The sequence below is a fragment of the Phragmites australis genome, chromosome 5, assembly GCF_958298935.1.
Source record: "Phragmites australis chromosome 5, lpPhrAust1.1, whole genome shotgun sequence".
NCBI lineage: Eukaryota > Viridiplantae > Streptophyta > Magnoliopsida > Poales > Poaceae > Phragmites > Phragmites australis.
The window spans coordinates 6,379,687-6,395,719 of NC_084925.1; the positions used below are offsets into that span (position 1 = coordinate 6,379,687).

General features: G+C 43.6%; 3 protein-coding genes across 3 annotated transcripts; 1 reads left to right on the forward strand and 2 right to left on the reverse strand.

The window, feature by feature from the left end:
• Positions 1-1,451: 1,451 nt before the first annotated feature.
• On the reverse strand, positions 1,452-5,357 carry LOC133918599 (26S proteasome regulatory subunit 8 homolog A). The gene is made up of 9 exons (XM_062362549.1): positions 5,087-5,357; positions 4,697-4,794; positions 3,461-3,685; positions 3,324-3,386; positions 3,080-3,243; positions 2,790-2,946; positions 2,608-2,706; positions 2,408-2,518; positions 1,452-1,772 (listed from the first exon to the last, which is right to left on the reverse strand). The coding sequence occupies exons 1-9, from the start codon at positions 5,301-5,303 to the stop codon at positions 1,632-1,634; spliced, it is 1,275 nt and encodes a 424-aa protein (XP_062218533.1). The 5' UTR covers positions 5,304-5,357; the 3' UTR covers positions 1,452-1,631.
• A 1,463-nt stretch (positions 5,358-6,820) lies between these two features.
• LOC133918601 (uncharacterized) lies at positions 6,821-13,053 on the forward strand. Its single transcript, XM_062362551.1, has 7 exons — positions 6,821-7,381; positions 8,389-8,524; positions 9,457-9,538; positions 10,578-10,753; positions 11,391-11,528; positions 11,602-11,741; positions 12,549-13,053. Exons 1-7 carry the CDS (start codon positions 7,264-7,266, stop codon positions 12,779-12,781), a joined length of 1,023 nt encoding a protein of 340 aa, XP_062218535.1. The 5' UTR covers positions 6,821-7,263; the 3' UTR covers positions 12,782-13,053.
• Positions 13,054-13,675: 622 nt separating this feature from the next.
• LOC133918600 (3-ketoacyl-CoA synthase 11-like) lies at positions 13,676-16,033 on the reverse strand. Its single transcript, XM_062362550.1, has 2 exons — positions 15,900-16,033; positions 13,676-15,482 (listed from the first exon to the last, which is right to left on the reverse strand). The coding sequence occupies exon 2, from the start codon at positions 15,476-15,478 to the stop codon at positions 13,907-13,909; it is 1,572 nt and encodes a 523-aa protein (XP_062218534.1). The 5' UTR covers positions 15,479-15,482; positions 15,900-16,033; the 3' UTR covers positions 13,676-13,906.

A 16,033-nucleotide genomic window follows, 5' to 3' on the forward strand; every position in this document is an offset into this window, starting at 1 on the left:
CTAGTTCAGCTGCTTGTGCCGGATTCACTACAGTACGTAGGCACTAGCTACAATATTATACTACTTGCAGGCAGTAGCAAGTAGTAGAAATTTTCCGTCAGTTGCGAACATACAAACGTCAGTGGCCATCCATTTTAACCCTCAAACATTCACTTATTTCGCTAACGAAAAAAATACTCACACAACATATCATTTCGTATAGCATCCAGGAAGGGCAGCCACAGCACAGCAGTGAGCAGTGAGGAGTAAGCATCTTCCTTTAGTCTTCAGAATCTGATCCAGTCCTACACTTGATTTTTTCCCCTGTTCATCATCGTTAAAGCCATGTTCGGCTACTGCGTGCGACGAACATGCAAGTCACGATCGTGTGTCGTAAACAAGTCGCTAGTATCATACAGATACAGACATGCAAACTGCAAAGGGAAGAGATCATTACGTTCCTGTTCACTGACGTGTAACCTGCCATCGGAGCGATTGGCGACTGGCGATGCATAGCTCAACGGCTCATCGGCAATCGACGATGGAATGCTGTAGGCTTGGTTTACCGTTCGTTTGCTTACATGGATGGGGGTGGGGGGGGGGCATGGGGCAGTCTAGTTTCTTTCGTCGGTCACCGGCTCTGCGTGCAGGCATGGCACGAGATCGTCAGGAGCCACATCCAGATGCTCATATTCTACAGCCTGTTGGGCTTCAAGATCTGCCACTGGCGTCCAGGCCCCACACCAAACCACCTTTGGCATCGCACAGGTCTTTTCTTTTCCGATTCTTTTTTGAGCAGGGGCAACGGATCATGCACATCTTTTTGGCCTACGGGGATGTTCGACGTCATCTATTATCCGTGATGAGATGTTTAAATGATTTTGTGTTCAAAACGGGTCTTTCGAAGAAAAAAAAGATTTTGTGTTCAAAACAAGGCAAAGGAGATGCACGCCCAACGTCCCAGACAGCTCAACAGATGAAGGCAAATATGATTGGAAACTCCGAAGTCTCGTCTCGGACATACAAACAAGCAATCTGATTTGAAACCGCAAGTTTTCATTCACCCCTAACAGAAAGAGAACTAAAATCATGCCATTTTGGCCAAATCTGGATCGATCCAAACCAGCAGGTTAAGTTTCGACAACCCGGTGCATCTGATTCCATGGTCATGCACATTGATCTGGAGAATCTAACATTGCTGGCAAAGTGAGCAACTGCAAGACTACGACGAACTTCAGAGTTCAGACGGAGACGAACACTGGTAGGCAGCAGGTTGGCAAGGTTGGCATAGAAAGATCACAGTTTCCAGCCAGGCTGCCGCAGTCAGATAACCAGCCGCGCGCATAACAAACTATGCAAAACCGGTATGGTATGCAAAATTGCAAACCATCAGGCAGTGTAGCGTTCACTAGGAGTGAGCAAATTGCAAACCGGTAGGCATTGTAGCGTACATTGCAGAGTTAGAAATGTACTAGTACGTGCCCAGCTAATTTGATAAATAAAACTTTGCAACATCATACATTCATACTACCACTGTAGCTGAACTTCAAACATGGCCATGCATGGCATAACTTAAAACACATGGCAACAGTCCGCAACATATGGGTACAGGCTTCAACTGCTTCAGCAATGCAGTGAACGGCATGGAAATTTCACTTCCAGAGCTTGCGTAGGGACATGTTCTTCTCCGTGTCTTTCTTCATCACCTTCGCCACCGCCATCTCAAAGTCCTCCTGCGTCACATGCACCCTTCTCTCCCGGAGGGCAAACATTCCAGCTTCTGTGCAGACCGCCTGACAACAAAAATGGAATACAGCGTGAATTTCTTCACATCGCCACCACAAGGCACAAGGTGAGTACAAGCAATACTATACGGAGCTGATTGAAACTCAACCGTGCACTGACAAATCAGAAGATCCTAAGCGCTGACATCAGAAATACAAGGTTTTGCAAATTATAATGTTGTTTATATGGATTTGATTGCCTTGTCATGAGCATATGGAGGGGGATTCTAGACAGAACATTGTGCTTGAATTTTCAGTGGATCCTCCCACAGTAGCGCAGACATATTGCCACAATAATGTCATTCAACCACTAGTGTTTAGGCATGAACTCTGTTATGTGAGCATGCTTGTCAACTCTCAAGTCTCTCATCATGAGCACGGGTGCATGATGAAATATTTGGTTTGGAAGGATTGAACATGCCAGAGGACTTGTTTGGATAGACACAGATTAGACACAATCCCCTCAGGCTGGCTGGAAAATTAATTCATTTTCTCAGCTTGGTTGGGGCTAACCCCACTCATCCAAACAAGCCCTGAAAGCAATATTATGCTGATATAAACAGTGACACTCAAATGGGGGGGGGGGGGGAGTTGCATAAATTAGCACATAATTTGTCAGTTTTGTGAGTAGAGACTAAACACACCTTCAGCTCAGCTCCTGAAGCCCCATTCATCTTTTCCGCGATCTTTTTCAGATCAATACCACGCATCAAGTTCATCCTTCTTGAATGAATCTTCAAGATATCAAATCGTGACTGGAAGGGCAAAAACATCAAGCACACAGTCAGCACAAGTGCTCATGCAAAGTCAACAAGCCCTATATGATAAGTTACACAGCACATACATCCTCATTAGGATTTGGAAATTCAATCTTCCTGTCTATGCGGCCAGGCCTCAGAAGAGCTTGATCCAAGATGTCTATTCTGTTTGTTGCCATCAAAACCTGCATGAAGCATTTCATGCATCACAACAATGTTCATTCACAATTATAAATCAGCACACAGAAACATAAGTGAAGCATAATACCTTTATTTTGTTTGATGCTTCAAAACCATCAAGTTGGTTCAGAAGCTCAAGCATGGTGCGCTGCACTTCACTATCACCATTGCCAGTTCCAGATTCCATTCTAGCAGACCCAATAGAGTCTATTTCGTCCATGAATATAATGGATGGTGCATGTTCCCTGCAACAAGAAAACCATATAACTAAGCCACATTGAGATAAAAGAATGTATACACAAAACTATGCTTCAAATTACAAGCCAGTAGTGCTTCAGCTATAATAGAGACAAGCATGGAAAGTTGTACTCAGCCTACCTAGCCATAACAAAAAGCTCACGAACCATCCGGGAGCCCTCACCAATATACTTTTGAACCAACTCAGAACCAGACACCCTGATAAAGGTGCAGTCTGTGTGATGAGCAACTGCACGTGCCAGTAATGTTTTTCCTGTGCCTGGAGGTCCATAGAGGAGGACACCCTGAAAAAGCAACAAGAGTAATTATTTTCTGCTATACAAAAAATTTGAATCGTTAACATAATCTCGAAAGAAAAACAAACCTTGGGTTGGGCAATTCCAAGGCTCTCAAATAGCTCTGGATGTTTGATTGGAAGCTCAATGACCTGAAAGTTAACAGGTCAGACTCTGTAAAATTTGATGATTTAATAGCGCATTGAATTTGAAGTTCAACACAGACCTCTTTGATCTCTTTAATTTGCTGATCGAGACCTCCAATCATATCATAAGTAGAATCAGGAACCTTCTCAACCTTCATAAGGTTGACCAATGGATCAACTTTGCTTGGCAAGATCAAATGGAGCATATAGCTGTCATTTCGAAGAGCAACTCTTGTTGAAGGTGTGATCTTTGTAATATCGATGCTCTTATCGATGTCTACCACGTATTTGCCTTCTGGATGCACCTGAGCAATTGTATTTGAGAAGTTAATATCCGTATATCACCTTGGAAAACAGAAAGTTAGAAGTTTCATTCAGCACTCTCAGGTCAATAAATCCAAATAAAAATATGAAAATCACGAACAACTAGCAAATCCATCATTCACAACTATAAACCCATGAATTCACAAAAGACAACATACTAGGATCAGGAAGCTCTTCTGAGCTTGCATATTGGTAAAAACACTATAATGAATTCCGTACATTCTAAAACTCCCCTGTTATGCAGAATAAGCTATAAGAGAGCAAAAAAAAAATTCACTGTACATTGAATTTCACAAGTTGAAATAAACTGGGACTCATAAAAACATAGTTTAGCTAGGCTGGATCAGGTATTTAGTATGCCTACTAAGATTTCATCGTCATTGGACATTAAAAAATTTACAACCAAGACTTAATATATAACCACAAAAGAAAGATAAAAAAATGAAAGGTTTGATGCTAATCTAGCAACATCAACTACAGAAGTAGTAGATTTTGACACTTATTTTCTTTAATTGTTAGTCTTTACTTTCCTTTAATTGCTAGTCTTTACTTGTTTTTGAATAAGGAATAAAAATGTGTGCATAATTCTATACATTTATGTTGGTCATGTGACAAACGGTAGTCTTTGTAAGAATCTACAGTTATAGGATGATACACAATACAGAACCCGTCACTTTCTGTGCAGAACTACAGATAGGGCAAAGAAAAAATGGACTGGAGGTGGAGATAAAAAGGAGAAAAAGATTAGGAGCAGTGCATCCACCCATGTTTGAAGATAAATTGATCGTAAGATTTAAGAATTAATCCTGGTCAAACATAAGCTCATTGTTAGGTATCACATAAATAAAGGAAGCAGCTGAGCACACTCACTGTCACTGTGTAGAAGGCTAAATGAATGAAGTCATAACACAACTAACAATGAGCGCACTGATGAAATCTTAGAACATGGTTTTTGCCGCAGCCACAGTACTAATCAATAGAAAAAAGATTACCTTGACTAGAACCTTAGATTTGCCCATGACCTTCACCACCTCACCAACATATGAGCCAGGTTCCTGTAGCAACTGCAGCTCTTCCCTGAGCATTCTAACTGCAAAATCGAAATTGCGAGACCAATTCAGCGAATGGTGAACATAATACAACACATGCAACAGACCAGAAAATTTAACAAAATATTTCAGCACAGCGGATGGCCGGGTGTCCCGTCAATTAGCTCAATAACTTTCCCCGCAGAAAAAAAAAACTCAATAACAATCGTGCCCCTTAGGCTACGATTCAGACACGTCGTGAGCTAGGGTTCCACTGACGCGGATCCAATAGCAACCGCACCACCACATGGGCTCTAGGGTTTGGGGCTGGCGGGATCGAGCGTAGGGTCTCACCTCGGGAGTTGAGGTCGTTGCGCTGGGCCTCGAGGCGGTTGAGGTTGTGGGTCTTCTGCCGGATCTGGAGCTGCAGGTCGTGGATGTGCTGAAGGTAGTACTGCCGCAGCCCCTCCCCACCGCCGCCGCTCCTCCCCTTCGCCGCCGCCGCCGCCGCGGCCTCGTCGCCAGACACCACCGGAGCGGGCTTCGAGACGTCCATCGCCACCGTCGCCATCGCCGGCTGGGTTGGGTCGGTCGGTTTTTTTTTTTTTGATTCTTGTCGGTTTGGGTTCTTCTTGCGTTCGAAGAAAGCTTTTCGTCCCGGCAGCGCGGTGGGTTTGCTTGTTGGGTTGGGTCAGGTGCGCTCGGCTCTCGGGTTATAAAGTCGTTCCCTGCCGACGATCGTTTCAAAAAGGAAAAAAATGGCGTGCACTATTTCTAAAATTTTCGTTGGATATTTCAAAATGGAAAAAGGTTGGATGGAAAAACATGAAAAATGAAAAATTTCATGTGTATTTTCCTGTCAATAGTAGCAATTTGGCGATTGTAACCATTAAAGTTTGAAAAATCCATGCAAGTAAAAGAGCATTTTTTATTCGTAAAGCATCATTTTCCTTTGGTCCCATTTGAACCTTGAGAGTATTTTTTTATTTGTACAGAAATATCGTACCACTGTTGAGGCTACCTATCGCACGTGTGGCAAGTGGGAATAAAATGGTAGCTAGCTCGAAATCTGATAAATCGAATACCTCCTTTTTCAACTACGAGAGAGAATTCAAAGGGTAGATAAAAAAAAAGACTGAGTTGGATTTAGCTGCGCGAGAAATGAAATAAATCTGCGGAATGGGTTTGAGGCAAAACTTGCTTTTTTGATAGTCAGGGGCAAAGGTTGTTTGCGTCGCTAAAAAAACATAGTAAAATAAAAGTAGGGGTCATGTACACCCTTCCGAGGTGGTATATTAAATTCTTGATAAATTGATTTAGTTTGTGTGATCAATACAATAGCTATTGGTGGTTAGTTTAAGTGTAATTGCACACATATAATCTGTGTAGATGAACTTAAGTTATTACAAGTTCATGTTTTTTCTGTTGCTAGCGGTAGGAGTGTAAATTAATTAATTTAAGGATACTAACTAACTCTTTTTAGGTCAATTAATAATATAGTCAGTAAAGTTGTAAGTATTTATGAATAAGTTTGGTACATTGGAAGTTAACTAATTTTTTAGTCATCTATATTATTTTTTATTTTTTTTATCTCCAGCAGCTACTATATTTTTTTATATATTATTACTCTTTTTCTTCCAAAGAGGAGAGAGTTATTAAAAGAGGAGAGTACCACAAATTTAAAGTAAGTAATCCCTGCTGCATCACTGTAGCAATGAAAAAGGACTCTGCTGGAGTGCTGGAGTGGCGCACAGGGATACGATAACCTTAAATCCGAGCTTTACAGTGGCGCACATGGATGCCGATAGAATTTGAGAGTTCTGCAGGAGTTGATCTTAGCATATATGACTTATGAATAACTCCGTTATTACTCATTATAAGTTAGAATTACATATTTTTATGTACTCATATTTTGACTATTCGGTACATAAGATTTTATGGAACGCCCCAGCAAATAGAATTGTCCTTGTAACCAAACTCTGGTAAGATCGACAATTCCTGAGTTTTCTTTTTCGAATATATGAAATTTCTGAGTTTTAAACACGATCTAAATAATGTACTTCATTTGTTTCTTTGACCACCGGATCAACATCCAACGGCCACAGCACAGCGCCGCCATTCCGTCAAGCGGCAAAACCCGCAGCTTCCCCTGCCGCTTCCGTGGACGACACTCGCTGTCGCCGTCGCCGGCGCCGGAGCCGGAGCCGGAGCCTGCGACTCCAACACCACCCACCGCTCGGGCCGTTATATAGAACTCCTGTTGCCCACTCTCTCCATTTCACCGCTCCCCGATCCGTAGGTTTCCACCCCCATCGCTGTAATTACCTCTCCACCACCCAGAAATAATTTGTGTAGAAATCCGTGTTGTTCAATCCCGCGCGGATCCCCAATTTTCCCCTGATTTTTCCGCCTTTTTTTTTATCGCGCTGAGGTTAGGATTAGTGCTCCCCGCAGTTTTAGGTTTGCAGTGGTGGCGGTGAGGCCGAGCAGCTAGCTAGGGTTAGGGTTGTTTCCGGGGGAGGGCGAGAGGGATGGATAAGAAGAAGGTGGCGGTGCCGGTGGTGTGCCACGGGCACTCGCGGCCGGTGGTGGACCTCTTCTACAGCCCCGTCACGCCAGACGGCTACTTCCTCATTAGCGCCAGCAAGGGTGCGTGCCCCCCTGACTCGCTAACGCTTACTTGCTCTGGGTTTGTTTGGTGTGGTGTGTGGGTTGCACAGTATGAAAATGGTAATTTGCATGGCATGTTATGATCGCTTTATATGGCGATGAATCTAGCTTTATTTCATAGATAATGGTGGCTTGATTAATTTCGCTGCAACATATGTAGTTCGTCATGGTAGGGTATGGTTTGGGTGTAGTTGCTGCTCCTAGCGCAAAATGGTAATGTGCACACTTTACAGTTGATTACCAGCTTGATTTGTGTGGGAAAATCTGGTCCAGAATTTGTATTTAGATTGGTTGATTATTACACTTACACGTGTCAGCTTTAGTTTCCAGCAGTTGCTGCTTGAAACGTGAGTTCAAACCATCAAGTTGTAAATACCTGATAAATTGGCAATGCTATTTAGTTCTGTCATTGTTTTTTGCTGACATCACATTACATGGGTTAGATTACTATGGGTGATCAATAGGTAGCTCAATGACCTGAAATGTTATATATGATGCATCAAAAGTCCATTAAATTTCTAAACAAACCCTCGAGTCATTGACAAGTGAGACACACCTATTAGTTGCAAAGCTGAGGGACTGATATATCTTACTTGCTAATGTTCAGGGCTTAAAACTGAACCTGACACTAAAGTTGGACTGTTGGAGACCATGGAACTCTTCCTTCAAGCCAAATAATTTTTTATGTGCTTATTCTTTGTGCTTTTGTATTAATTTAAATTCCTTATTTTGAGTAATATCTCTAGTATTAATGGAAGCATTTAGCTCTGCTCCACAATTTTGTAAAACAAAAATGATCAATTCCCTATAGTTTTTGCTGCAGAGCAATCATTATTTTTTTTAGCATTAATTGGGTCCAAACATTTTACTATTATATGGTAGTTCACTTCTAGTGGATCTGCACTGTGTGAGTGTCAATTTATCGTTGTGTTAATATTCCTTGCTCATTATGTTGCTGATATTGGATAATATGATTTTGTTTGCAGACTCAAATCCAATGCTTCGCAATGGTGAGACTGGAGATTGGATTGGGACATTTGAAGGTCACAAAGGTGCCGTTTGGAGCGCTTGTCTTGACACCAATGCTCTGCGTGCCGCCTCTGGTTCTGCTGACTTTTCAGCGTATGGTTCTCATTCTGTGAAGCCCCTTGGTGTTAACTGTGATTACAATCCTTCTGCAGATCTTATTGTATCATGTGGATTGGCCATATGTTTACCATTATCTGGTGGAAAATTTCTGGTGTTATCTCCATTTGGCTGTGTTACTGATACATAAATGTAGGCGTGTTATACATTGTGATGGCATGGTAAATTTACTTATAATATATGTTGCTGTTTCCTGGAGGAGACCGACAGCTATTGTTAATAGGATAGGCCATGGCACCTTTTGTAGCTTGTTTAAATCAGTTACATTACATTGGTATGTTTGCGTTAAGTGTCAAGGGAAGTTTGTCCTTGCAAGAGTACAGGGAGTTTTTGTGTGATGACTTTACATTTTTCTTTTAGAGAGTAATATGTTCTTTATTTTCTTTGTGTAGGATGTTTAAACAGTTAGCATGTACCAAAAGAAGTTAGGGCTTCTGACTTGATTTCAATGGGTCACTTAATTTGGTTAAACTTTATTGCATTCATTATTTGTCTTGGAATTCTGTACTTAACTGCTACCCAAAAACAAATATGATTCTCACAGATTACCAGAAACAAATGCTATCAAGAAACACAAAATAAACTCCTCACATGGATGATTTGACTTGGTGACAAGACCGAAAGACTCCTATACGTCGATGGTAATCTATTTAAGGAACAGCAACCTTCTATAACTAGAATAATACGTCGATTGGATGGATTTTGCACTAGCAACGGAAAATGGAGAAATGAACTGTCCAAATCACACTGAGTGATTTACTTAATAACATATAAGATCAGTTTCCGTATAAACAACCCGCGAGACTTATAAATACCATTTGACATTTGTAAATTCTACATGATGCCCTAGAGTGTTATGTTTCCATTCTTGGGAATTGGCGTTGATTATGTCTTTAACTTTCTTTCAGTAAAGTATGGGATGCACTAACAGGCGAGGAGCTGCACTCCTTCGAACACAAGCACATTGTCCGTGCATGTGCTTTTTCTGAGGTTATGCTCTTACCATATTGAAGCGTGATACATGCTCCTCTCTCTTAATGAAGTCCTTCCATTGACTGCTGTTATTGCACTTTTTGTCGCCTCGTTCTGATCAGTTCTTTTTTCTGTTTTTTTTTATTGGCTGAGGGTGATGATGATTATTTGTATTATTTTTGGGTTCTAACCTTCAAACGCCTGGCTGATTATATTGGTTATTAATAATGCCAAAAAATGGCTGTACACATTTGGTGCTCGTGTGGTTGCATGGGTTACTAGGATTGATGATTTATGCGATCTTTGGCTAGAAAGTATCCAAAAACACACTATTTTTGCGCCTAAAAGTTTATTAGCATTCAATCAGCTAACCCTAAATTAATATTTTCTTGAATTGCTAATGCACACATTCCTGGTCATCACAACAATCTTATAGAAGAGTGGGCTCAGTTGATATTAAACTTTGAAGTGATCCACATCCTTTTAAAGCATTGTCCTCCTAACTTAATTATCAGGATATGAAAGTTACAAGTTTATGATGAAACAGTTCGCTTTCAATCTTTTCTTATCTTTAATGCTACCATATTTCCTCTTATTTTAGCTCCTTATGTGACCCGAGTTGGATTTTTCTAATTTTGCATGGTGTTGGACCATGTCTCTTCTTTTTTTTTTTGTGGAATATGTAATTTTATTATTTATGTTTGGTTCTTTCAACTAGTACTTAAATATATTCACTAATGTTTGTTGTAGTTTTAGCTACTTCTCCGATTAGGTACCTTCTGGAATCTCAACTGTTGCAAGGTTGACTTATTTATCTAGTTTAAACTTGTGTAGGGTTTATTTTCTAAGATCAATGACCTAACATGTGAAATATGCTATAGAAATGTCCACCTTCAAGAAAACCTCACTTATGACTAATTCTAAAAAACATTTTAAGCCTAGTTCCCTACTAAAGAGCTTTGTTTGGCTTCGATCTAAGTTTTCTTTTTCCATTAATTGTGAGAGTTTTTCTGATGCATAGATTTGGACTTCATCTAAAACACTAATGTTTCTGCAGGATACCCACATGTTGCTTACTGGAGGTTTTGAGAAGATTTTGCGTATCTATGATCTGAACCACCCAGATGCTCCTCCAAGAGAAATCGACAAATCGCCTGGTTCTGTAAGAACTGTCACTTGGCTTCATAGTGACCAAACTATACTGAGTTGCTGCACGGATATGGGTGGTGTGAGGTTCGTCTGATGTATTGTTAGCTGTATTAATTGTTTAGCTGTAGATTTGATTTCTATCTTCCTGTTATAGACTTTTAGTTACTAATGCCATGTAGAGGTTGATTTTATGAATAAAATAAACATGTTACGCTGTTACCAAGAGGGCCCGGACAGAATTGTTTGTTTTGTGGGGCCGGACTCTGGTAAATTGTGAACACAAGGACATCATTAAAGATCCACCTTTTACAAATTCATTAATTTTTTAAATAAAATTAAAATGTTTGCACTACAGAAGTGGAATTTTTCAATTTTCTATTTCCCTAGAAAGGAAATCCCGATCTCTCTCTTCTCTCTTTAATTGAAAAGCCTGTGTCTGAAGCATGTCACTGTCCAATGTGTGTCAACGTGAAAATCAATTTGGACGCATGCATCCGGGAATCAAGTGGGCTGGATATAGGAATCTGAATTAATCAGATCGACTATTTGCCTCCAAAAGGTTGCCAGAAACTTCCCTACTGTTTTGAAGAAATCTAATTTAAAACAGTGTTATACAGCAGTAAGCTGAATTGTGTTTTACCTAATACTTTGTCATAACATGTGTTGAATTTAAGATCTTTATTTTCTTTCTGCTTGATCAATTGGTATTGCCTCTTAATAGGTTATGGGATGTAAGGAGTGGAAAAATTGTCCAAATACTTGAAACCAAGGCACCTGTTACCAGTGCAGAAGTAAGCCAAGATGGCCGGTATATCACCACAACAGACGGCCCAAGTGTGAAGTTTTGGGATGCAAATCAGTGAGATATTTCTTTATCAAACCTTGGCAATGCTAAATATTTTCTTACAAAATATTTTCTGGTTCTTGTGCAGCTTTGGGCTTGTTAAGAGCTATAATATGCCATGTGCTGTGGAGTCAGCTTCTCTTGAACCAAAGTATGGGAACAAATTCGTCACTGGTGGAGAAGACATGTGGGTTCATGTCTTTGATTTTTTCACTGGTGAAGAAATAGGTAAGTTTATTTGTTTCAACGGTTTAGTCAAAATAATTCAATTGATAGCTGTTTCTCATCATACCTACCTACAAATTCTTTGGGATTTTTCCTGCTGTAAGAACATTTTCCTTGTAAGAGTTATGTTTGTTTCAGCCTTTTCCTGTATTAACAACATTAGCTTGACGCCCGCAATGAATCATGCTTAATGTTCATGTGGGATTTGATAAATTTAAAAAAAACCAGTGGCAAAGGTAGCACAGTGGAGGCTGGTATGTGTCCTCGCCGATCCCACCGCTCTAGGGATCTTGTGCTGGAACTCGAGGTTGCCATCCGATTTGGTAAATTTAAAAAACCAGTGGCAAACGGCAGCTTCATCCTACCATTCCAGTGGCATGCATGCAACCTCACTTTTTTTAATGGCTATCTTAAATTAAGGCCTCAAAGTAGTGGCATTCTTACAATTCTCCCTTTTTAATTAGAGCCAGTTTCTTGCAGATCTTGAATCTGTTTATGGTACCATTTCTGTAAAGTTGTTACCCATATTATAAAAAGTTTGTTTTAGGAGGCCTCATGGTTCACATCTATGGTCAAGCAATTTTTGCTATTTGACATATAGGTGACCATCCCATGCTAATGTGATTCACGTGTGTGGATTTGAACCTTAACTTATGGACATTCAATTTAAGTAGCTATATAACATTCTGTTCTCATTATGCATGGGATGTTCAATCCATTAGAGCCGTTAATGTAATTTATTATTCAACAAATTATGCACCTAACTATTCCCATCAAACTTACGACTGTGTTGCTTTCTGCTGAAAACAGCATGTAACAAGGGGCACCATGGCCCTGTCCATTGCGTCCGGTTTTCCCCTGTGGGTGAATCTTATGCATCAGGATCAGAAGATGGCACCATTCGTATCTGGCAGTTGGGCCCAGCTAACAACGACGAGCAGGCGGCACCAAATGCAAATGGGAAGATGAAGGTTGGTGTAAATGATGTCCCGCGCAAGATCGAGGGCTTCCACATTCCTAAAGACGAGCAGCCTGAGGGTTAGGGATGCATCATTTTCGTGCCTGATGGACCTGGTGGTGCCTGGCTGCTTGCAGGGAGACTGTTGATTGTTCAAAAGCTCCTCTCTTCCTTCTCTTTCTCCCGATGTCTGTTGTCGTTAGTGTAAGTGCTTACCTTTTATGGGTGGGTTTGGTGTAACAGCACTGGAGGCGAAATGGTGGGACATCGTATGGGGGTCTCCTAATTACAGTTCGCTAGACAGGACAATTTCTTATAACAAAAAAAAGATAAATATAAGAAAGTCAGAAATTACAATGTTTAGTTGTCAAACGCAATGATGTTGCAGTTGTTGTCGTCCTGACAGCAGCAAATTCTTCCAGGTCTCGTTGCAGGATGTATCACCTATTCGGTTGGATATTATCCTTATCAGCTTTCAATCGGTCACCCGTCACTTGGGGCATGAGACAGCAGAGTACGAACGGAATTTTCTGCAAAAAGGGTCGATGATTGTTAACCTGATGGACGGCCGATCGGCAGTCCGACAAAAGTGCAAACTGGAAACAGAACGACGATGTTGAACAAGTTTATATGGGCTTCTTGGCGCGGCATGCCACGATCGATCGTTAGATGGTGGATCGCACTCGAAGTGCTCATCTGAACAACATCAACCAGTCCAGAGACATCCAAGAATTTTATCACAGGTCTCAGAACCATAGTTATTGGGAATATAGAACCATGCTGCGTTTCTTGGGAACAATATGATCCTTGCTCAAAATCTTTTGGAATCATAGTCATCGGGAATATGAAACCATGCTACGTTCCTCGTCTCAGGAGGTCGTTCCCGTTCTGAGAACGTGGGAAGATCATAATGGGAACAATATGATCTTGCTTAAAATCTTTGCATCGTATTGCTCGATACCATCAACTGAGAATCATGTGACTATGCTCAGAACAGTTGAGCGTACAAAAAGGTCATATAATGTGTCACAATCGGGTACAAATGAGTGTCATATGGAAATAACAAGCGTTAATTCTGATCACAACTCCCAGTTCCTGATCACGATCCTACCACCATATCCTGAAATCCCAACAATTGCAAATTCTGAAGGAAATCGAATTGTAAGCTAGCTTGCACAATGCCAGTCAAGGAGCGACGAACAAGTCCATTTCAGCCGCTGGAAACCTTGGAAACCTTGGGAACTTCCACGGGGAACCGGTCGATCTCGTCCATCCAGGGGTTCGTCTCCTCCGCTGGGTTCACCGACCGGAGCGCCCTCCACACGGCGCTGTTGCACTTGAACCCAGACCCGAAGGCGATCTGCCACACCCTGTCGCGCCTCCGGATCCTCCCCTTGGCCTCGCTGTACGCCAGCTCGTACCACAGCGAGCTGCTCGACGTGTTCCCGAACCGGTGAAGCGTCATCCGCGACGGCTCCATGTGCCAGTCCGTGAGCGCCAGATTGCTCTCCAGCTCGTCCAGCACGGCGCGGCCCCCGGCGTGGATGCAGAAGTGCTCGAACGCCAACTTGAAGTCCGGGATGTACGGCTTCACCTTCTTCATCTTGAGCAGCTTCTTGGCGACCAGCGTCGCCATGAACAAGAGCTGCTCCGACAGCGGCAGCACCAGCGGGCCGAGCGTCGTGATGTTGGTCTTGAGCGCGTCCCCGGCCACGGCCATCAGGTCCCTGGACAGCGACACGCCGACGTTGCCGTCGCCGTCCTCCTCCTGCGTCACGCAGCCGAAGCACCGGTCGTCGGCGCCCTTGTGCGTCCGCACGGTGTGCACCAGCTCGTACTTGGATCGCCGCCGGTCCGCGCGCCGGTTGGAGAGCAGCACCGCCGCGCCGCCCATCCGGAACAGGCAGTTCGACACTAGCTTCGACCGGTCGTTGCCGGAGTACCAGTTGAGCGTGATGTTCTCCATGCTGATCACCAGCGCGTACGACCCCCGGTGAACCTGCAGCAGGTCCTTGGCGAGGTCGACGGACAGCAGCCCGGCGCTGCACCCCATCCCGCCGAGGTTGTAGCTGACGACGTTCCCGCGCAGCTTGTAGTGGTTCACCACCATGGCGGACAGGGACGGCGTCGGGTTGAACAGGCTGCAGTTCACGACGAGGACGCCGATGTCCTTGGGCTTCACCCCGGTCTTGGCGAGCACCTCGTCGACGGCGCCGAACATGACCTCCCGCGCCTCCGCGCGCGCCTCGTCCATGGACGGGTTGGGCGGCACCCGGAGCACGGAGGGAGGCAGGTACGTGTCCTCGCCGAGCCCCGACCGCTCGAGGATCTTGCGCTGGAACTCGAGGCTGGCGTCCGTGAAGGAGCCATTGAGCTTCGAGCAGCGCATGAACGTGTCGCGCGTGCACCGTCGCTCCGGCCCTGGCTTGTAGCAGGCGAAGTCGACGAGATAGACGGGGCGCGGGCGGGTGAAGAAGTAGGCGGTGGAGAGGAAGACGAGGAGGGTGGAGCACGCCACCACGGAGAAGAGGTCGAGACAGAGGTGCGCCCACAGGTCGGCGACGTCGCGCGGGGAGAGCGTGGTGAGGTGCACGGTGACGAGCACCATGAGCGGGGTGAGCAGGAGGTACATCCCGTGGGAGATGAGGTAGTGATACCCCAGCTTCACGTACTTGAGCCGCACCGACTGCTGGAAGTCCGGCAGCCGCCGCAACGACGATTGCGAGGCCGCCGTTGCGCCAGCGCCCGCAGTGGCATTGGGCGGTGGCGCGGGGTTGTCCATGGCCCTGTATCGCGCACACATGGGTCAGAAAAACGGCGAAAAAAGGAATAATTGTGTTAGGCGGAGAAATCTAGATAACTGAGATACATCTGAGTGAAGAAATGGCCAAGAAACTCGAGAAAAAGATGAAACTCCAATAGTTCTGAACCAAATTTGAGTTCATGGTTGTCTTTCTGTGCCAAACAAGAACAATTCAGAGCAGAAATGGGGCCAGGAAACTATTACACAAGACAGCTTTCCTTTTCCTTGATATAATCGAGTAGTAAATGACAAGAGATTTCTCCAAATTAGCAGGATGGAAGAAACTAAGAGAAAATTTTCTTTTTGCCCTACTCTAATTAAACCAAGAACGTGGCTATGGGCATCTCAAGGGGACGAGCAATCAATCAACAAAAGAGGAAAGGCGTCTCGAACACCAAACCTCGGATCGAAACCAGGCCTCGCGAGGAGGAGGTAGCAGAGGAGACACCGCCGCCGGTTCTCGCCTTCTCGTTCCTCTCTTCTGCCGCCTACCGTCGCAAGCGAGACGGGACTCGGGAGGGAGCGAGCCGCCGG